The 23,575-nt window shown below is 34.3% G+C and overlaps 2 protein-coding genes and 1 long non-coding RNA gene across 5 annotated transcripts in view; 1 reads left to right on the top strand and 2 right to left on the bottom strand.

Annotated features, from left to right (window-relative positions):
• The window catches only part of LOC128220679 (broad substrate specificity ATP-binding cassette transporter ABCG2-like), a 28,184-nt gene extending 17,630 nt beyond the window's left edge, over positions 1 to 10,554 (top strand). For all 3 annotated transcript variants that reach the window (XM_052929190.1, XM_052929181.1, XM_052929175.1), the window contains 9 exons: positions 2,008 to 2,068; positions 2,624 to 2,798; positions 3,034 to 3,119; positions 4,474 to 4,563; positions 5,184 to 5,308; positions 5,603 to 5,757; positions 6,142 to 6,231; positions 6,877 to 6,923; positions 7,997 to 10,554. In XM_052929190.1, the coding sequence (XP_052785150.1) occupies positions 2,008 to 2,068; positions 2,624 to 2,798; positions 3,034 to 3,119; positions 4,474 to 4,563; positions 5,184 to 5,308; positions 5,603 to 5,757; positions 6,142 to 6,231; positions 6,877 to 6,923; positions 7,997 to 8,147 (980 nt within the window). In that variant the 3' untranslated portion in view covers positions 8,148 to 10,554. The remainder of the gene's footprint in view (positions 1 to 2,007; positions 2,069 to 2,623; positions 2,799 to 3,033; positions 3,120 to 4,473; positions 4,564 to 5,183; positions 5,309 to 5,602; positions 5,758 to 6,141; positions 6,232 to 6,876; positions 6,924 to 7,996) is intronic.
• A 2,337-nt stretch (positions 10,555 to 12,891) lies between these two features.
• LOC128213127 (endonuclease III-like protein 1) lies at positions 12,892 to 23,562 on the bottom strand. Its single transcript, XM_052918661.1, has 6 exons — positions 23,202 to 23,562; positions 16,831 to 16,965; positions 16,417 to 16,587; positions 15,067 to 15,220; positions 14,176 to 14,287; positions 12,892 to 13,563 (listed from the first exon to the last, which is right to left on the bottom strand). The coding sequence occupies exons 1-6, from the start codon at positions 23,466 to 23,468 to the stop codon at positions 13,158 to 13,160; spliced, it is 1,245 nt and encodes a 414-aa protein (XP_052774621.1). The 5' UTR covers positions 23,469 to 23,562; the 3' UTR covers positions 12,892 to 13,157.
• LOC128213144 (uncharacterized) lies at positions 19,057 to 20,009 on the bottom strand. The gene is made up of 3 exons (XR_008257687.1): positions 19,902 to 20,009; positions 19,718 to 19,813; positions 19,057 to 19,192 (listed from the first exon to the last, which is right to left on the bottom strand). It is a non-coding gene; the product is annotated as an uncharacterized LOC128213144 (long non-coding RNA).
• Positions 23,563 to 23,575: the final 13 nt, after the last annotated feature.

Genomic DNA, 23,575 nt, shown 5'->3' with positions numbered 1-23,575 from the left:
AACATGAACTTTGTTTAGAAGCCTACCACCTTATATAATATTCACCTTATACATCTTTATAAAACCTTAACATAAATAGATATTGTCACTTTATCATCTACTTCTTATGCAACCAAACTGTAACGTACATGAAGTTCATATGTTAACAACTGTTATGAAAGAAATCTATACAAATCATAAACATGTGACTTTTATCTTATCCAATGCTTATTTATTTATTTTTTCACTTATGTGATTTCACATTATCCTATCATGTTCTGAATATACTGTTTCATAACTATGGTATCCTTTACAAAAAGGAATTCTCAACACCCCAGTAGTCTGAGGTCATAGCCATATCAGGTTTCAAATGTAATGATTTTATAACCCATGTTTTTTATTATAGAACATTCATTTTTACAGTACATCTGAAACTGAGTTATCATTATTTTGGGATAGATATTACACTTTACTAAAATATTACGGTATTAACAAAACTTTCAGATTCATTGAATTTGAATTCAATTGAATTCAATAGTTTATTTATACCACATCTCAACCCAGAGTTACCATAATTGCCCTTGTGCACGGACCTAACAGTTTTGTACAGTTTATTTAAAGTTCTAGACATAAGTCTAAGTTTCGTGCAATAAACACATTCCGATCATCATATCAACAATTTTCAACTGAATTCTGAGTGTCAGAAATAGAATTTAAGATTTAATTTGTTCAAATAAATAAGAATAGAGTTAATTTACTGTCAAACTTTCTGTTTCAAAATTCATCTCTTACCAACAAAAATAATTGATTTAGAATTGGATACCTTCATCGAAAATATGGCCCCAGTGAAACGTAGATTGACTTTATAATCACGTTACTAGGCTGCAAAAACAGTCTTACATGTATATATATATATAAACCTTATATTTTGCAAGCAGGGCTTTTTTTACCCATTTTGAGAAAAAGACCCTAGACATTTTGGAAAAACTTGTGTCACAAAATATGCCGAAATTGGGAAATTTTACAGTTAAAAGAACAAGCTTTCCAGTCTTCTGCGAATAAGGAAATTATTAAATGTTAGTTTCTTTTTCCTTTCAATAAACCTGAAAAGGCTGAAATATCAATTACAATTAATCATGACAGATAATATTTCATACTGATCTCTGAATGGGCTGAAAATCAATGATTTCTGAATTTAATTACCCCCAAAACTTTACATCACACAATTTATTATGATGTTAAATGAACAAGAATATATTTTTTTACTTTTGAGTGGAATATTTTTCTGAAAATTGGGAAAAATATCTTATATTTTGCTTTGGGAATGGGTCCAATAGTCGATCCGATAGTCGGACCCGTGGGTACTATAGAAAAAGCCCTGGCAAGCGTTTTAAATGTCAGTTTTTTTCTGATATAATATTTTTAATCATTTCATGACACCTGATATGATCATGCATACCACACGTTATCCTTGATGGAGTGTACGAGGTGTTATCTATCAGGTTATCATTCATGAACTAAGGAGGTGTAGTTTATCAGGTTATCATTGGAGATCCAGTGCAACAAGGACAAATGAATTGACCTGAATTTATACGATATGAATATCCATGCATGAAAGATTTAATTGCTGAAATGATTACAGAAACAAATCTTAAGTCTTTATTTCTTCAAATTCTTGCAATGGTGTTATTTGTATTTATAGAAATTTCAACTGAGTTCTCTAAATCATATTTTCGAAGTTCTCTAAATCATGTGTTTCTAAGTTCTCTAAATCATGTGTTTCTAAGTTCTCTAAATCATGTGTTTCTAAGTTCTCTAAATCATGTGTTTCTAAGTTCTCTAAATCATGTGTTTCTAAGTTCTCTAAATCATGTGTTTTAAGTTCTCTAAATTGTGGCATTCACACTCACTACTGATTGAAATGTTGGATGAGGTATGGGTGCAAACACAAAACTATCATAGTCTCATTATATCCTAAAAGCTGTTTGAAAAGTACTCGAACAATGTGATTCTTGTCTTATATTTCAGGTGAGGAAACCGTTCATGACAAGCTGGTGAAAGGCTTCAAGAATTCTATGTGGGCTAAAAAGTAGGTACCGGTGAATCTGGTAGGGAGGCTTTGATTCTGTGTAACAATTTAAAAATTAAATGTCTCCAATTTCATTACCTACCCAAAGTTTTTGCAACCCACTCTTATTTATAAAATTGTTATTATAGAGTGTTGTAATGATCATTAACCCAGATAAATAGTGACTTATTTTTTTTTTATGTCATTCGCTACCACATCTTTACCAAAAAATCAATAAAAGAATCCTGACCTATAGACCTTATTTCGTGGTGGCAGTGAAATCATAAACAAGCAATTTTATTTAGCAATACAGAAGAAATATCATTTGAATTAGAATCAATAAATAGCAATATCAGTTTTTGATATGACATCAGTTCACCACTATTCATTTACAATTGCTTCCTATTACTGGAATGCTTAGCCTTAGTCATTATGATTGTTATTATAAGCCCATACATGTATGAAGACAATGTCATGCTTTCAACAAGTAGAGGAGTTTGCCTTTATGCCTTTAGAATAATTATTTCAATTATAAATCAATTTCCCATGCCGCTCATGTAGCATTACAATTCACAGCCTGCAACAGCAAGTGGAACCAATTTTTGCTGGGTACCAGGAGAATGTGCGGGTTGGGAAAGTACAACGCCTCCCGCCGGTGGAATTTGCCACGGGTTTCGGCACACAGTTCATCTACTGCAGCCACAGGACCCTGAGAAACCTCATCAGGAACCCTGCAGTCTCAGTGCTTCAGGTGAATTGTTTGTTTGCAAAGTATGCATATGGTTTCAGCCATTGCCCTTGGAGACGGTTCACCAAATTGATGCATCAAAACCCTTAATCCTAAATCCTGAAATACTGTCTGGTCTTGTGGTCTTATTTCTGTTTGAAAGTGAGTTTTGTATATGGTAGTATTTATTCACAAATATGCTGTTCCTGTATTTAAGTTATTGCAATGTCACTGGCAGTATGTTTTCTGTGTGTTGCAGGTGTTCACAATGGCCATATTTGCCATTGTAGTTGGTGCTATCTACTGGGACATCGACAACTCATGCAAATCTGGCCTTCAAAATAGGTAGGTATGCTAGCTATTTACTTAAGGATTTTATTTTGTCTACCAGGTAATTGCAGTGTCCAAGTTTAGCCAAATGATTTATTTATGTTAGCTTTTTTTGTCATCTATAAAAAATAAGATTATTGTTGTAGCATTTATGTCTCAGTAACAGCAGTGCTCTTTGTTCACGTTAGTGTGCCATCACTTCAATTTTGGCAAGAACTTTAAAACTGTTAGAAATGAACTTGATTTACACTGTGTCTGTTTGTCAACTTTGACTTGATAATCTATGGAAGAAATCATATCTCTCTGACTGAAATGTTTGTTGAGCTATGCTCCTTGAACATCTAAGGAATATAAATGAAGGGTGCTGTACCCAGGCCATTGATCATGAACTGAACAATCACAAGTCAGAGTTCAAACTCAACATTCAAAACTTAAAATCTTAATTGTATTATAACTTTCTTTCTAGTAGAGCTTTGCTGGTGAATATTGCTGATAGTATAACCATTTGAAACTTTCACTATCATTTACCTAGACTATATAAAATTAATGTGATATAATTGTTTTATTGTCATTTAATAAATGAGTCTGGACTCAGACTGTTTGTAAACATGGAAAAATATTCTAAGTTAGACAATTTTGTCCAACTAACCTGCAGTCAATTGTAATACACTGATTAATTAATTCTCTTTGGTCAAAGTGAGCCAAATTGTTTATTGATTTGGTTAATGTAATCACTATAAACCAATCAAATCACTTAAATGTGTTTACCCTGATTGTGGTGGTTCCATTAATACAGTTGTTTGCCCTGATTGTGGTGGTTCCATTAATACAGTTGTTTGCCCTGATTGTGGTGGTTCCATTAATACAGTTGTTTACCCTGATTGTGGTGGTTCCATTAATACAGTTGTTTGCCCTGATTGTGGTGGTTCCATTAATACAGTTGTTTACCCTGATTGTGGTGGTTCCATTAATACAGTTGTTTACCCTGATTGTGGTGGTTCCATTAATACAGTTGTTTAACCTGATTGTGGTGGTTCCATTAATACAGTTGTTTACCCTGATTGTGGTGGTTCCATTAATACAGTTGTTTAACCTGATTGTGGTGGTTCCATTAATACAGTTGTTTAACCTGATTGTGGTGGTTCCATTAATACAGTTGTTTGCCCTGATTGTGGTGGTTCCATTAATACAGTTGTTTGCCCTGATTGTGGTGGTTCCATTAATACAGTTGTTTACCCTGATTGTGGTGGTTCCATTAATACAGTTGTTTACCCTGATTGTGGTGGTTCCATTAATACAGTTGTTTAACCTGATGGTGGTGGTTCCATTAATACAGTTGTTTAACCTGATTGTGGTGGTTCCATTCCAGGACGGGAGCCTTCTTCTTCATCATTATGAACATGGTATTTGGTAACCTGTCAGCAGTGGAACTCTTCATCAAAAACAGGGCCATCTTCTTGTAAGTTACACCATGAGAATGCTTTAACACATGGAATATTTAACAGACCTGTTCATGAAATACAAATCAAAACTTGTTGTCTCTATCTCAAGACTAATTCTGTAATCTCTCAATTTTCATCCCAATCAAGCTATAGATAACAAATTAGTATGAAATGGTTGTCCGGTTAGCACAGTGGTTAGCGCACTCCCTTCTCACCTAGGCGACCCGGGTTTGGGCACGTGTGAGTTTGGTTTGTGGTAACCAAGCCGGACAAGTGGGTTTCCTCCAGGTGCGCCGGTTTCCCCAACAACACAAGACCACACTCAAGCCTAACATCGTGCCAACGAGAGTGACTGATATAATGTTGTAATAACTTGTTTCACAATCGTTGTAAAATAAATAAGTTTAATCTATTAGTATGAAATATGACGGATTGTTTTGTGTTTGCAAAACATGCTATTTCATGCATTGATTCAAAATGAGAAAGTATTGATGGGTAGAAAGCCTAATAATGTTTTGTTCAAAGTGAACAAAGTTTATTCTGAAGTTTTTACTTCGCTTAAAGGGTTGTAATAAACAAGAATATGAATTAGCACGTAAAGTCTTTTTAATTCACTACATCATTATGTGTTCTCCAGGCACGAGAATGTGAGTGGATTTTATCGCGTATCAGCCTACTTCCTGTCCACAGTGATATGTGATGTCATACCCATGAGGTTCCTGCCCACACTATCATTTGCAGCTGTTGTCTACTTCATGATCGGTATGTTCATGGTCACTGTAGCATTGAAGCAATGCTGCAACCGTTGTCTACTTAATAATTGATATGTTTAGTTAACTGTAGCATTGCTGAAGCCTTGCTGCCATCGTGTTCTTCATGATATTTATCTTCATGTTGACTGTAGCATCGGAGCAATGTTACCAACGTTGTCTACTTCAAGGAAAATGTACATGTATTTCAATGTTCTGCTACACAAGTGTCACATTCAGGATGTCATTGCTGCTTGGCTAGACGAGCCAATTACAACACAGATTCATTTTACTGATCTATTTTCAGGGTTTGAGAGTGTATTTGACAAGTTTTCCATCTTTTTCCTGGGTCTGTTCTTCGTGTCCCTGGCAGCCTCGTCCATCTCGTTCTGTATCAGTGCATCAGTGAGGATCTTTGCTGTTGCCAACTTGCTCATTGCCATGGCCTACGTTGTCATGATGGTAAGAATAGTTCAGGCATTGTGGTTATACATAAAGAAATCCTTCCCTGACATTCATTGTTATCATTTATTCACTTTCTTTACTTTTTGGTTTACTTTTACTTTTGGTCTAAATAGTTTCACAATTTTAGGGTATTAAGCACCACTGAGTGTGAATCGCAGTCAATGTGACTGAATCAATCGCAAATCCTTCCTTTCTAGAGAAATATTTTTCAATGGTATTCTTGTATTTTGGGAATAGAAAACATTTTGCTAGTATTATGATTTTTTTGACTTGACTGTTAGAAAAATATCAAATTTAGTATTTAAATTATGATTGAGTAGCCTAAATTTACATGCTTAGTACCACATGATGTCTTGTTAAAACTATGGTTTTCTATTTCAGGTGTTCAGCGGTTTGCTGGTAAACCTGGACACTATACCAGACTTCCTGGAGTGGCTCAAGTACCTGTCCATCTTTAGATACAGCCTCACGGTATGTAACATAGGAACAATAAGTTCTTGGGCTAGTTGGTGACAGTCTAACCATATGTAACATTGGAACAATAAGTTCTTGGGCCAGTTGGTAACAGCCTAACCATATGTAACATAGGAACAATAAGTTCTTGGACTAGTTAGTGACATCCTCACCGTATGTAACATTGGAACAATAAGTTCTTGGGCTAGTTGGTGACAGTCTAACCATATGTAACATTGGAACAATAAGTTCTTGGGCCAGTTGGTAACAGCCTAACCATATGTAACATAGGAACAATAAGTTCTTGGACTAGTTAGTGACATCCTCACCGTATGTAACATAGGAACAATAAGTTCTTGGGCTAGTTGGTGACAGCCTAACTGTATATAACATAGGAACAATAAGTTATTGGGCTAGTTGGTGACCTGATGTATGCTGTACATGTTTGGGGCTTTGGTCTAACCATATTCGGTTCTTTAAAGGCTTATACCACAATAATCCCATACCAGGTTATCTGCAAAGCCCATTTTGTTATGTTCAAGATCCCATGAATGCATTCAAAACAAATTTCTATCTTTAATTAATGTACAAAAATAATTTTGGAATGTCATGTCATATTATATATATATATCAAAAGATGATGGTTATTTATTTAATTTTCAGGCTTTGAGTATCAATGAGTTGAAGGACTTGACCTTTGATGGAAATTGGTATGTCATTCTATGATGTCCTTGTTGATGTGGAAAGTCACAATATAAAATTGCATTATACAAACCAATGAATCGTTTATACAGATAGTTTAACATTATCTTTATTTAACTTCTTATTTTACTATTTTTTATCCTTATTATTGTAAGAACTTTTACCGCCATTCATGCACACAATCCTGAACATACATGTACACAGTTCTGAACAAACATCTACACAGATCTGAACATACATCTACACAGATCTGAACATACATGTATACAGTTCTGAACATACATGTACACAGTTCTGAACATACATGTACACATATCTGAGCATACATGTACACAGATCTGAACATACATCTACACAGTTCTGAATATACATCTACACCGATCTGAACATACATGTACACAGTTCTGAACATACATGTATACAGTTCTGAACATACATCTACACCGATTTGAACATACATGTACACAGTTCCGAACATACATGTACACAGTTCTGAACATACATCTACACCGATCTGAACATACATGTACACATTTCTGAACATACATGTACAAAGTTCTGAACATACATCTACACAGATCTGAACATACATTTACACCGACCTGAACATACATGTACACAGTTCTGAACATACATATACACAGATCTTAACATACATGTACACAGTTCTGAGTATACATGTATACAGTTCTGCACATACATGTATCTAGTTCTGAACATACATGTACACAGTTCTGAACATACATGTACACATTCTTAACATACATGTACACAGTTCTTAACATACATGTACACAGTTCTTAACTACACAGTTCTTAAGATACATGTACACAGTTCTTAACATACATGTATCCAGTTCTGAACACACATGTTTACAGTTATGAACATGCATGCACACAATTTTGAACATACACGTATACACTTCTGAACATACATGTACACAGCTCTTAACAAATATGTAGCAATAAAACTATCTTTAGAATATTTACCATTTAAAGGTGATAACCAATTACCATTTCTCTGCTCCATTTTTCCACTATTTTAGTACCAAGATCAGTATTCTTGCTTTCTTCTATTTCAGCACGACAGGTAACGAATACCTGGACTTTCAGGGCATTGACTACAAGACCAACTGGGATCTGTGGGTGAACTTCGTGGCCATGGGCGTCATGTCTGTTGGCTTCTTGGTGCTTGCTTACCTTCGCCTCCGCTTCATGAACAAACTCAAATAGACCAATCTGATTGGTTGGATGTTGTAAATGTGTTGTGTTATATACTAGCTAATAACTTACAGGTTACTGATCTGTGCGATGTTTTTAATTAATCAGGAAGTACGCAGACTGCCATAGTTATAGTGACAATCAACATGGTAGCAACTTCAGAAACCTTTTGTTGGCATACTGTGATCGCATTTCATACTTTATTATCAGTTCTGTTATTTTATTTGTGTTGTTTCTTGTCAACCTGTACACACATGTATGTAGTGTCACACGGTTCGCTGACAATCAATGGATATGTTACATGTACAACTGTGTATAAGGAAACTTATTTTGATAATCCTGAAGTTCGGTGCTCGTGTTAACTTACTTGCCAAAGTCTTATTTTCATGTCATGTTTGTGTTTGCTATTATGACACTTTTGGGTTTATAGTTATACACTGATTACAAGCATTCTTTTGGTTGTTTGGTAACGCTGAAACAATGGTCAAGTAGAAAATAGTTTTATTTTTGGAAAAAAATGTTATCTGGATTAAACAGAGTTTGCTTTTTCTGGAAAATCATATTTCTCAATTGAAATGAATGAATCATGATAGTTGCATAATAATGAATAATACAATGTCATGCATATCTGTTAAATATCTTGTAGTTTGTTTTATATCTGTTGAACAGTTGAGATTAATTTTATGGTTTTAAAACTTCTCAGTAGTTTCAGTTCATATTATATTCTCAGTCCCAATGTTTTGTAGATTGAGGTTATATTGGGTTATATTATAGGTTATGTATGTTTAAATGTTCAAGTGTTTTATGTTTAGTCTGTTATACAGGTACACAACATGCACACAATATTCTAAACATTTAAGGGAAAAATGTTTAAATACTTTTCCCGTATTGCTAAGTGTTGAATCCATCTTGAGTTCCATAAATTTTTGTTTATGATACAAGGCAAATTTTACGAGCTAGTACAAACTGATTCAGGGTCATACCTGAAGCATTCTTAATTGTACGCCAATAGACTTGAGTGAGCTATCGAGATGTGAGTGTTTTATTAGCAGTAGTTTGTCTCAAAATGTTATATGGGGTGGAAGTTGAACATTTGGTGAAATAACAATAAATACTTGCATACACGCCTTGCATAGCCTTTACTTTACTCCTGCTTTGGAAATAAAAGTACTTGCCATGTTGGTGGATTCAAAATCGGTTTTTTTAAAAGCATATTTTTAAACTGTACATTATTATGTTGTTGGTTTTTTTTTTTGCTAGAGGCTGTAAATCTTAACAGCTTATTTTACTTCAAAGATTATAAAGATCAATTCACCTTTTTTTGATAAATAGTTAATATTTAATAAATTTTGATAATGTTGACCAAATCGAAAAGAAATCGAGTTTTATACAACTAGCTGTAGCTGCCAATTTTATCAACTGGTTAATTATTTTGTATGGTTAAAAGTTAGCCAAAATGTTTATTGATTGGTCAATATTTATCCAATAATTACTGTTAACTTATGTCTACCGTAATCAAGAGGCTTGTATAAGATAACCGGTGGATAACTTATCTAGTTCTACACAATCATCTGTTGAACTTAAATGTGATTGGTTAATTTACAAAACGCTTAACCAACGTACAACACTGTACCATATCACTGTATGTTGATGTATCCACATATCATACACATATATTGCTGTACATTATTGTTTAAATATTATATCAAAGTATGTTTGTGCTGTATAATACCAACATATCAAAGGTTTGTCGTCTTTTTTTATTTTAATGCATAACTGATAAGAATTGAAGAAACTAACATGGCAACATTTCATAGCTGAATTCATATCACAAAGAGGTTTTTTTCTATGTTACTTTGTGTATAGACTGCAGTGTATTATAACACCAATGTGTCATTAATTAGATTTTAAATTGTGTAGAAATTACATGGATTATTGTGCATATAAGTGTCAATTTTAGCCACCACACATTGTACCATCACTCATTGTATTTTTACATGACTGTAAAACATGACAAGTTCTGTGATTAATGTACATACACAATTATTTCACTACTTATTTTATTTTTAAAATGGCTTATAAGGTACCATACATGCATATATAAAAATGAATAAAAACTGATGCAAGAAGAGGTAACATGCCGTTTAGAATATGTTTCGCTATTTTGTTTCTTATACATTTTGAACTATGTAGTCTTTTTTGACATTTATGCATAGACAGAAACAAAACCATTAGTTATGAGGACAACATTTTATAATGCAAGTCATATCACATGGAGTTTTCTCTATGTTTCTTTGTTTGTATAGAATGCTTATTTTAACACTTGTATTGACACAGTTGCCATTCCATGCCAGTTTTGTATTGTTCGTGTTGTTTTTATTTTGATACTTCAAATATTAATAAAACTCCAAAACTGAAAGTTCGTTTTCCTTCCCTCTGTTCTTCAGACAGTTAGTATAATGTCAGGAAATGTAATGTAAAGGAGAGCAGGTTATATGTAGAGGACAAGAACTGCTCAGACCCTGGACATATTTTTGTGACCTGAGCTGGTATTCATAAAACATCTGAAGTCTAAACATCTTAAGTTATATCTTAACGAAAGTCGATCTCAACATTTTCATAGTCAAATTCAAAGAAATGTATAAGGTTGTTTGTTTTTTGAAGAATATATATTCAATTAATTCAGTGAAGATGCTATATTAGATAACATTGAGTTGTTATACCATGAACAGTGAGATACTTATAGGAAGTTGACTTACCTGTAAAATACTTTATGAATACCAGCCCAGGACCCTAAGAACTGTTGTTAAATGTGCTGTTCTTACTTCATTTTATTATAGGTACCAATACCATAGCCACAGGGACTGCATCTGCCATCCAAACACTTTGACAAGCTGCAATGATATATTAACATTATTTGGGCCCTGGTTCCTGTTCTTACTCAAAACTTGTGACTGATTGGGACACCCGACATAACCTAAGGTAGAGATGTCATACTGAAAATGACGAATTCAAATCACTAGTAAAAGACACTTACATTGGGACATCAGTCATAGCTTTATTTCAAACTAAATGATGTTAAATTAAATATGTATGCATGGACATAAAATAACATCAGTGGACCCAATATTTGTAAGCTTCTGACATGTGCCTGCAAATGAAGATCTGAAGCAGAAAAACATTGCTTACAATGGCTTGACCTGGAAGCCAGTATTTTTCAAGCATGGAGAACGGCATGTGAACAAGGTTTTATGGAAATTCTTACATTTGGTGTCAGAGATGACACCTCCTTTGACATCACCTTGACCCAGAAATGGGTTCAACATGTCACTTTGACATGCGTGAAAACTGTTTTATGGTGACATTTGAAGCGAGAAATAATTAATTAGCATTTTAAATATTGCCACAAGAGAAGATTTCCGTGATGCTACAGACAACAGTTTTCAACAAGGGAGGTAATTACAATGTGGTGACCATTAAAAAGGATTTCCAAACGGGCATTTTATCTCCGCCCGTGGGCAAGATAAGAATTTCTAGCATGGTAAAATTATTGGATCTACTTATCTGAGGTGGGAGAAAAATATATCTACTTTGCTAACCAGCTATGGGAAGTTTTAAATATTTCCTTTTATACTTTAGTTGCTGCTATTTCATGTTTTACAATATACTTGGGTACTTACAAATTTAGGTTATTTCTGTGTTTATAACCATACTCTCACCACTATAGGATGTTATAACATTCATGTTAAGTTGCTCCAGAAAATTGTATTTCTGTACTTTCTCCATTCATTGTATTCTATGTTTATATGCTATGAACATTGTTTAATGTTTTACGCAATAAACTTATTGTAAGGTATCTTTATGAATACAACATGTAATCAAAATTTGTTTTAATATTCTTTAATTGATGTAGGAGATATGTAATTGATCAAAATTACAAGAGCCAATCCTTCGACTTTTTAACCCTGACCTGGAGTCAGATATGTGTTCATGGTAGACAGAACTTCACTGGGAAGCAGTGTGGTTCCAACAATGATATGTATGTTGGCTTTATAACCAATTAATGTGACTCCAGTTTCAACAATAAACTCAATCCATTTATCTAGTAGAGCAACCTTGACCCTTAACGGTCTGTGCCATTCGGAACTTCTCAGCCATTCTCCATCGAAAACAAGCTCGGATGTGTGCTGGTACATCAAGAGAATTAGTTCGTAAAATTTTGAATTATATAATAAATCTAATGTAATGTTTTAACGTGTATATGTATATCTGAGTTAAAATTCATTGTCAGTGAAGTGTATTATTGCAAACATAATTGCAATTCCCAAGAATTAAGTCAATAAGTTTAATTGCTAAATTGAAATTACTACACAATCTATTTACAGCATAGTTAAAGTGTACAGATTTCTGGCAGTGTAAACCATCCATATACACCGAGGTTGTTTTCGATAGAAAATGGCCGAGGATTTCAGTATGGGTCTGTGCATAACCTTTATAAGTATAACATATGAGCAAAGTTTCACTAAGTTTTCTCAATGGGTGAAAGAGGTAATGGTCAGAAAAAAATGCAAGCTTTGAAATCTGTGACCTTGACTTTAACACTGCGGTACCAACATTTGGTCTGCATGTTACCTTGGTGATGAAGGACATGTTTTTTTATCCATCAATGTAGGATTTATGGGTCAGGCAAAGGTATTACAGATGGAAGGAGGGATAAACCTCTTGAGAAAAAATGGTGGATGAATTACAAGAGATATCAATTCAAGTCATTGTTTTACATTGAATATAATAACTGATACAAACTAATGTACATGGTAGTTAAAAAGCAAATATGTCTCATAAAAACTGTAATTTATCAAAACAAAACAGCCAACTAAAACATCAAGAAGAAACTATAAAAGACTATACTACAGGACTTTTAGTCAATGATTTGAAATAAAGTCACGCACAATTTACTGGAACATATGGTGGTATAAATGGTTCCCATTATTTGTTTTGCAAAAAACACATACATAACTTTTTTCACTTTTCTTTCTTTACATTTCTTTTAGGCTTCTTGGGTTGGCTTACTGAATTTTCAGATCTTTCTTTTCCATCCCTGGACTGTTCCATTTTAACTTGATCTTTCTTAATTGCAGGCCAAAACTCTTCATCAGCAGTCTCTGTTTTCACCGCCTGAATAGAATGTGCCACTTTTACACCAACACCATGTTGTTCTATTTTCACATCTTCAGAAAACTGTTCCATTTTCACACAATCAGTGGACTGTTCCTTTTTTACCTCCTTTTTCACCTTCTGGTAGCGTGTATTGGACCGGCCTGTAGGACATATGTTCACATTGAGACACTGGCCGCATTTTGGCCCAACTGGACGGCAGGTCTGCTGCCCAAACCCAACCAGCAGATGATTGATATCATTCCAGTGCTCCCTTCAAATATAAACATGAAATAAGATTATATCATGAATGACATACAAGTTACATAATGACTTCACTATGAACATATTACTTGTGCGTATTAGAGTCTATAGCATTGTACACCTAAAAATGTGCTTACTCTACTTGTACTTTGTCTTAACTTAAAAGTGCAGTTTAAATATCTCATAATTTTTAGCCGCTTGCTTTTGACTTATCTGTGATTATTCTATCCATTTAAATCTTTGTTTTGATCTCAGTTCAATGTGCCTATCAGTCAGTTACACATATATATATATATGAGCACAACCTTAACCCCAAAAACACATAGTCAAAGTGTTGCAATAAAAGTCACTATATTCTATTTTTATAAATGGAGCAATACTTTCTGCAAGTAGGTGTTATATATGTAAATACATATAGTTTACAAATGTGGCAGATTTAAAAAAATCCACAAAAATCATGATATAACAACCTACATGCTAAGACATCTTCAAATAGTTTTAAACATGACACAAAATTTTGAACAAGTGAGAACAAGGAATATGTTAGAAATATTGCTTGTTTCTATGGGATACAACTATATCTAGATGGAGACTTGGCAAACGTTGTCATCAACTTTGTTACCTTGGCAGCCAGGCCTCGAGAGCTTTGCGAGTGTCTTCAGGTTGTTTGGTTGGCTTTTTCACCCAGCCCAGTCTGTTAGAAATCCTATGTACATGAGTGTCCACACCTATACCTAAATGGTCATACAAAAGGTAAATTTACGTAATTGTAACAATGACATCCATATCTTATGTTTATTTTCCTTAATTCTAAAAACTTAAAGCAAATACTCTTTTAAGAGGCAATGGGCCTATCAGAACTTTGTTAAGGTTAAATAACTCTGTTCACTAAATCGTTGTAACCTTTCAAATCATTACAGCTATGGGCATTTAATGGATACACTTGTGAACTGCTGTATTTCTCACAAGATTTGTGAGAACTGTTTCAGCTGAGCTTGTTTATATTTAAATAAGTGAGCATATCATAAAATATTTCATGATTAAAAAGTAACAACAATGTCGTTAATCATGTTGAACAATCCGCCCTATGTGAGTATATGATGGGGCTTGAACCCTGGACCTCTTGAGTGAGTCACGGACCAACTCAACTTACAAGAGTTTAAGCGTTTGATTTGAATGAGATTGTTCACTCATTGGCCTAGGTATAAATATAAATCAAGTTTAAACTTATTTTACAAACATTCTAAACATGTTATCACAACACTTCACTCATCATGAATGTTGGAATGATGTTACACAAGAATGTACCTGTGAGGGAAATGGAGTATCTAGAATACTTTGAGGAAACTCACTTATCCTGCTTAGTGACCACCAACCAGACTCACATACACCCACAGCTGGGAATCAAGTCTAGGATGCTGGGGCAAGAAGCAAGTACACTTATTGGACCACCATATTTTGCAGATATTCATATTAAACCCCTACTTCATACAGTATCCTATTAAAAACTCACCATCCACCTGGTTCCAGGCACACTTCATGACCAGGTACGCCATTTTGGGTCCAACACCCGGAAGTTTACACAGTTTCTCTACTGTGTCAGGAATGTCTTTGCCATACTCTTCCTTCAGGATCATGCTGGTTCGCTTGATGAAGTCAACCTTACGCTAAAACAAAATGAACACAAACTGTTGATTCTCAAACATTGAATAAAACTTTATTGATAATTCAAATGTGTCCCTTTAGGGAGCACAATTAATTATGTCCAATAAAGGTTACCTTATCCTGTGGTCTATTGAAATTAATAGGGGTCATTTACTGACCATGGTCAAAGTGTATACCAAGTTTGAAAACTCTACACAAGTTGTTTAAAATTTTGAAGATTGAAGATTTGAAATGAAAGTGTGATACTAAAAATAATGACAAAAAAGAAGGCAACTAGAATGCAAGACAAATTTGTTCCTTTGTGTCAGCCATGCTTTACAAGCGACACAAAACATCCAATCATGGTAATGCTGCTAAAAGAAAACAATTAGCAGTAAGTAGATATGATATGTTCATCACTACCTGATTATATGGTTGTAGCATTATTATAGTGGAGTTGGAAAAATTCAATACATGGAAAGATATGGGCAGGTTTGAGAATTACATTTTAAAGGAAATTTCAACATTATATTATAAAAAGCAGCAACTGAAATTCACAAATATCCAAAGTATGGCCCTGAAAAAAAATCAGAAAAGGGGAGTTAACTTAAACAAATGCAGGGCATGATTATGGTTCTTTGGTAATGCACTTCCTCTTATTTCAATCTATCTACATTTCAAGTTTCATTTCAAGGCATTAAGAAGATATGGCCCAGACAAGTACCCATTCTTGAAAAATATCAGGTAAAAGGGATATTACTTCGTTTATATGCATGATATGATTATGGTTCTTGTGCACTGCACTTCTTCTCATTGCCATCTATCTATATATCAAGTTGTATTTCCATCCCATCTGGAGTTTTTAAATTATGGCCCATACAAGCACCAATTATGGAAAAAAATGGTTGAGGGGAGACAACTTCATAAATATGCATGATAGGATAATGGTTTTCGTGTACTGCACTTTCTCTTTAATATTGTCATCTATCTATATTTCTCTTATTGCCATTGATCTTTATACCAAGTTTTATTTCAATCCCATCAGTAGTTTGAAGTTATTCTCCAGACAAGGGTGTGGCGGACAGAAGGACAGACAGAAAAAGCTCTCTTTTGAGGGAGTTTAACAATCCATTTTTGTCTAACACATCAGTGATTCTGCCTTTAAAATAGAATCTGAAAATTAAAACCACTATATACGTGTGCAATAATTTGGCTATACCTTCCCAAATCCTACAGGAAATATAAGTTCTCCAAGGCGCTGGTCTGAAGTAGCAAGAATGTTGTCAATATTACAGCCGTGTTCTCGTAGGCGAGCCATAGCAGCGGATGTCACTTGGTCCTTTGTCTGGCTTGAAAGCATCAGAGACAGCAGAACCTGGTATCTATATACCTGCATTTAAATAGAATGGACACAAATTAAAGTTGTGTAAATTCCTTACATCATTGATTCTCTACTGATACTTACTCATCTTCAAACAATCTTTCTCAGAACTAATGTAATCTATATAAGATGATACATCACTATTAAATGTAATAATCTGGCTACCTTTAAATGTACTTAAAATTGTTTAACTCATCCCTGATAAGCCTAATATTAATGGTAAGAATCTTTTTATGATATTAAAATGCAAACCTCAGGAGCTGCCTTTTCATCACAGATAACATCACAGCCCATCGTGTCCACTGGAGCATCTCTGAACTTCCTCATGGAATTTATGTTTGCAAGCTGATCTCGCCACATCTCAGGTTCCCATTTCTTTTCATTTTTCTAGGAAATACAACAAATACATATATTTTACATTGTTCTTAATGAAACAATCACTTCATTTTATTTAAAAATGATTTTGCTCATCACATATATCTTGGACTATACAACTAGCAACACTTAGATACATGTAAATCAATTGACCATTAATACTGTTGGTTAACCTTTAAAAAAACTTCAGACAAAATATTTAAATATCAGGTTATCAGAGTTAGCAGTATGCATTAGATATTAATCATGCATAAAATTCTTTAAACTTGTAAATACACATTGTACATGTACACATTACTTTATGGCAGTGACTCTAGTACCTGTCAGACATGGAAATACAGGAAAATGAATGTTATCATGAAATTATATCATCTGTAATGACTGTACTCAGTGTACTGTATTGCTAAATCAACTGAATAATTATTGAATTTTGTAATGTACATAAATACATGTATATATATTTTTGAGGCCAAATTGTCTTTGCCACTTCCTTACTTATAACCGGAATTGTCTAATGTATCATTCCAATGCACATGTACAGGACAACGTACGTTTTGGGCCGAAATCGGCCTCATCCAGATTTTTTTTTAAAAATACACCACGGAATAATGAACATGTGTAGCTCGTATTTCCGAAGTTTTAAAGAAATATTTCAAAAAACCTTGAAATGTCGACTTGTTGAGTAACGTACGTGCATTTCACGATTCCACGGCTTACCGCGAGATATTGACGCTTCGTTGCGCTCTGCGTTGTACGTTATAAAACAAAAAATGATTCACATTTGTATCTTTATCATTTAAAGGTTAAATGGCATAAGGATTCCATTTTGGTTATATTTCAATTTATTGTAAAACCAAATATAAACACACTGAGTTAAAACACAACATTGTCATTATATAGTATTAATTAATACCATGTATAAAAATTACTTCCCTTTATTTTTTATATCAGTTTTGCAAAACAATTAAGTTAGTATTTATGAATTACTATACCTAATTAAATACATTTTATAGGACTTAATTTATTTTATAAAAAAAAATATGTTTATTTATCAGTGTATATAATTTCTAAATTCCAATCAGTTAAAATAATCCTCAAATGTGCCATAAACGCCGGTACCCGGAGTCACCAATTTCATTCAACACCGATCGAATATAATGAAAGTACTAATAAACATAACATACAACCTTGAACTGAATTTTAATAAAAAGGAAAAAATACGTCCTTGAATTGAAATTAGGACGGAAGTGACGTATATCAATCAAGAAATAGATAATAATGGATGTATGATCAGATATGTTTTATTTTCTTAATAGAAAATAACTGAACATATCTTTTCTAAAGATTAATAAATCATTAATTCATTGTGAAAGCGTGAGGACCACATGCATACATAAAACAGTAGACTAAAAAAATCATCACTGTATCTATGGCGAAGTCCTATGATATGAAAGATCAATCCTTCAATCAATTTAAGGCTCAGCTGTGTCAATTAGAGCATCGGTCCAGTTCCTGACACCGCGTGCCATGACATCGTGACGCTGGTATGACAAGTGCCATACAACCGCTGTTATGTGCGCGCACTTGCCAACAACCATTAATGGCGCCCTCGTTATACCCAACCCAGCATTTGTATCTGATAGCTGACATATGCCTGCTCTGTATTTTAATACAAAGAAGGCCAGGCGATTGCTCGTAGACAAAGATATCGAAGTTGCCATGTTCATCAAGGTGCTCTTGTACGTAGGATGGCGCAAGCTTAAGTTGGTAAACACCAACAGTCAAAGTCCTAAGGTCGGACTCGTCCAGCTTTGGAAAGTCCGGCACCACACCAGGTTCAGACAATAGTGCCCAACCGGAGGACTTAGTCAGATGGTCAAGTCCTTCTTCTTCGACCCTTGCTTGCAAGAGGTTCTCACGGCGGCTCATTGATATCAGACGCGCGGCTGTCAATAGGTCATCTTCATCATTACCTAGAAAATAAATTAGTTTGATACTACACATGTACAATGATATATAATGGTAATAACTTTAAATTACAAATAATAAAGCAATCATTAACATATTGCGTTCGTTATTAAAACACACCTGCTATCAGTGGGGATCTGTACTTGTTGCAGATCGCCGCAACTATGCGTGTGTAATCTCCGGCATACGGGATCTGAGAATTGGGTATCACGCGATCAAGATATTTCCAGTTTTTCAACCGTCCGTTTGCCGATTCTACTACCCATCTAATCTGGAGAAAGATTCACATGATTGCATGGCAATGGATACGGTATTGAAGATTGATAAAACATACGAGCCTAAACATGTATAATGTTTCTGATTGTAAATACCTTAATACTATTTGGATGTATATTTGCTAGGTTAGGCTTATTATAAGATGTTTCTGGTCGCTTTACTATTTTACCTCCGAACTTAATTTTTGTTTGGTTTTCCCTTATCAATTACTTCATTTTTTAATTATTTAAAGGTAAAAAAAGGTGTTTTACCAATGTCTGCGGTGCTAATATTGTAAATGTTAAGTTTTATAATAAGTAAAAACAAATGAGAACGACCCTGAGATTCTATTTTATGCAGGGGACCGGCTGAGCTAGTATTTAATCTTTCAAAAGAGCAGTATATTTTTTCAAGCGAAACAATTTATAGCAACTATAATGTTCCTGATTTGTGTCAGATTAGACAACGTGTCCAGTATTAATAGCTGAAATGTATAATGTAATACGACACTAGTTGCGCAGTATATTTTGAAGCGTATAACCTTTGTGACCAATCGACTGTGATTAGCGCTGTTTGTCTGGAATTGTTTTTTTTTGGGTCCAAGGAACGAGGGCATTTCTGTCTTGACACCGAGGTCCTAAAATAAAAAGGAAGGAGTTCTGTGATTTGAAAACATTACAATAAAGACGAAGCTGTAATGGAACAAGGATTTCATTTCGTGTTACCTTCAAAAGTTGAACTGCGTCCCTAAATCCCCTGTCTACAACAGCAATATCGTCTTCTTGTATCCAATGTCGAAATTCTTCGACATTCTCATTAACGATGTGGTTGAGTATACTGGCGTCGTTGTTTTTACCCACGTACGGCCCCAGTACACTGACAATGTATCCAGTCGTGGTAACCACCATCATCGGTTTTATCAGATGGCGGTGTTTGTGGACACTGAAAGAAAAAATAAATGTGTTTAACTAGTTTCATCTAAAGCTGGTATTTATCGTGAAACAATTATCTATATTTATTTATCTTTTTTTAAGTATTGTTAGAATAAAGCAGTAAGCATTTCATACCAGAAAGACCTTCGCAGGAATGTGTAATTGCCACTCTTCTGCACATATAAGTAGGTGCCATCTAGCACAAAAATGGCCACGTCCAACCCATGTGCAAACAGTTCCTTGGCAAGCGTCCGTGTGTGTCTATGAATTACTTCATCTCGTGTAATATGGCCAAAACCGACATGCAGCGGAACGAAGTTTTTCAACAGAGCATTTCTGGCGGATGTTAACGTTCTTCGTACCTATCAGTTTATAATAGAACAGTTGCTTAAACGTGCATTTAAGTTTAATGTGCACGATAACACATCTCAAACAAAATTGATATTTAATTGTTGTTGATAATCGTTTGCATACTATTATAACGTGTATATTATTGATGTCTACTTGAATAATCGATATTTAATGTAACAGTAGTTTAAGAGTTTACAATTAACGTAAAAAATAACAATAAAAACAGGCAATAAAAAAACTTGATGACAAAAACGGGAAATCTGAAACAAAGTATAACTAAAGTATTGTTTTAGCCTTAATACCTGAAAACGGTTCATGCCGAAGAGTGTTCCAAGAATGGCATTACCAATGCCAGTCCGAAGTTTAACCAGTAAAACTGCGATACAACTTCTGAGTGACCGTACCCTAGAATGACGTAAATCTTCAGCTGTTGTGAAGGATGTGAGGTCATCAAACTGATCCTTGGTGAGACCTGTCAAGTTTAAGTAATCTTCAGGGCTCATGTTACCTGGCGGGTCAAACTTAAGTTTTGTGCTGGTTTTAGATTCTAAAAACCTCATGAGAAGACGGGTCACTTCTGATCCACTCATTGCTGTTGGTTGGGTAAGATTGGACTTAAAATGTTCTTCATTGCAGATGGACGGTAAAAAGAAGCCGTTCTTTATGTGTTCTGCACACGACCGTGCCTTGCTTTGTAAGAGCACACCACTTCGTAGGAACATGTCACTAATTGCCATGGCCGAAACTACAACCATTTTCTTAGCCGAGCCGTTACATACAACACAGCGACTATGGCTTTTCCCTGTAGATTTTACTCGTATGTTACACACAGGGCTTCTTATTGTACATTGCTTGACTTCGACGGCCTTCCTACGGTCCTTGGTCTTGCTATTTTGGTAATATCCCAGCTTACATTTGTTACATATGACATCATCGTCGCAGGTCCTTTCAATTAAAAATGTTTTTCTTAAATATTTCCTTAGTGGTTTATTTTGTGACCCTGCCACTGGCCGTCTATCTTTTGGTTTTAAACGTTCTGTGCAAACTATGCACGTGTACTGTTTAGCCATACTGAAAACATACAATTCTTATTGTAAACTAACTACCACAATAAACAATATACCATGCGTCCATTATTTGTGTATAATGTACTTGACATGGACAATTTGCCTTTATTTGTTAATTTTATTTGTTTAATGTTTTACGTGTGTATAATGTTTCCATGTTTCATACAGTTATAGGGTTCTTTGTTGTTCGTTTTCACCAAAATATGTTTCAACACGTGCTATGAACTATTAGTTGTGTTTAACCTTCCTTCTCAAACAACTATTAAAATACGTGTTCTTATAGAAAAACAAATAACTTTAAATAATTAAATATAACTAAAAATGTTATTAAAAATGTTTATTGCACAAAAAACAAATCAATTTCTCAAATTCAATTTAAAAATAAATACTTTTGTATTAATTTTATTACCTCCCCTTGTTTTTCTCACATGAAGGGAATTAGTGCCCTTAGTTGTAATTTGGCGCCATTTCACAGACGACTTTTTCTCGAGCAGAATATTAAAGACATCATTTAGCAAGTCTGGTAGTATAACATATCAGCTTTATTCTTATTATTGTTCTTTTCATTTCTAGTTCACTTCGTTTCACTCAGAGTCAGATATCAAATGAAGATAAAAATACATCACCTTTTAAACTGCGGTTGGCTGTTGGGTTGATCCGGATCTTGAAGCTTTGATTAAAAAAATCACTTACACCTTTCAATACTATTTCAAACGTTGAAATATACTCGACACGAACAATCAAGTCTCGGAGCGTCTGCTTAGAAACGGATATTTGATTAAATCATGGCGGTACTCAACCGATTTTTGGAAATATTGAATCGATTATTTTTAGTAAAAATATTTATGAGTGATCTCAAGTTTCAGACGATGTATTAAACCAAAACACACGAACACATATGACAGACTAGACACTTTTTGGTCACATTTAAGGTCTAAATTAACATTACTAGGAAAAAAACAAAAGTATTATTTTTAAATTACGTACAAATTAAGAAGCTTTTTTTGGTGTTTAAGGGTAGAGCGCAGATAAGTGTCACGACCAAACTGTGCATAGAAGTAAATAAGATAATACTGAATCCTATGTGAAAAGATCTCAGTGACACTTGCATGCGCTCTGTGTTTATTTTTACATTAAAAACGCAAAAATCGGCAGAATCAACGCTTTTGGCGCGAAACCACGTGCTTTGCGTGCCGTTTCTGACGTCATCTGTTGGCATAGCGGAAAACTATTCGTAATAAAATGCAGTTTACATGTTACTCTATTTATTAAAAACTGTCAGTAACAGCAGTTAATAACATAATATTTTTGAAATATAGAGGCCGTATATGCCCATTAACGTACGTTGTCCTTTAGGACTGCCTTTAAATTGGTTTGAATGGAATAGAATGTAATAAAAACAAATGAATTATCTAGGTGCTAGGGATGCAGTTGCCATGGCACCAATTTTCTAGCCGATCTTTAAAGGAACAAAATCTCTCAGAGGAAAGGACGGACACCTCTCCAAGACCAACCACAGCTCAGTCTTCATTACATTCCTACACACCTAATATAGAATTATATATGTTGAATTGCAATGTATACATGTTCATGCGTTTTTAACTCAAATTATGTAAGCAGAGATTAATAAGTGTTTTTCTATAAGTATAATAAGCAAAAAGAGGGTCTAAATTACCAAGTCCAGGACTTTTCCATTTTCTTCTTTCGTTGATTCAACATTACAAACATTATCTGTTTCAACTTCATCTTTGATTTTAATATGCTGTCTCTTTCTGAGAACTTTACTTGCGAGACTTGCTGTACGCGCCTGTGAGTGTGAAACACACTGGGAAGATGAGCTTCCTTGGGCTGAATTGGGTTCAATTTTAATTTCATTTTCCTGATTTGTCATTAGTTTTGTTCTAGTTACTTTTGAACTTGAAAAGTATGGTGAAGTATTCATAGCGTCAGATGTCACGATTCTTAATGCATAAAAAGAGTATTCGTGGAAAATTTGACTTCTTGTCCTCAGCACATGTTTTGGAAAAGTAGTAAACATTGAGCCGCCTA

The sequence above is a fragment of the Mya arenaria genome, chromosome 2 (genome assembly GCF_026914265.1).
Source record: "Mya arenaria isolate MELC-2E11 chromosome 2, ASM2691426v1".
In the NCBI taxonomy this organism is placed as follows: Eukaryota; Metazoa; Mollusca; class Bivalvia; order Myida; family Myidae; genus Mya; species Mya arenaria.
Note: the sequence above shows the minus strand (reverse complement) of the source record. Positions and strands in the feature narration are given on the sequence as shown.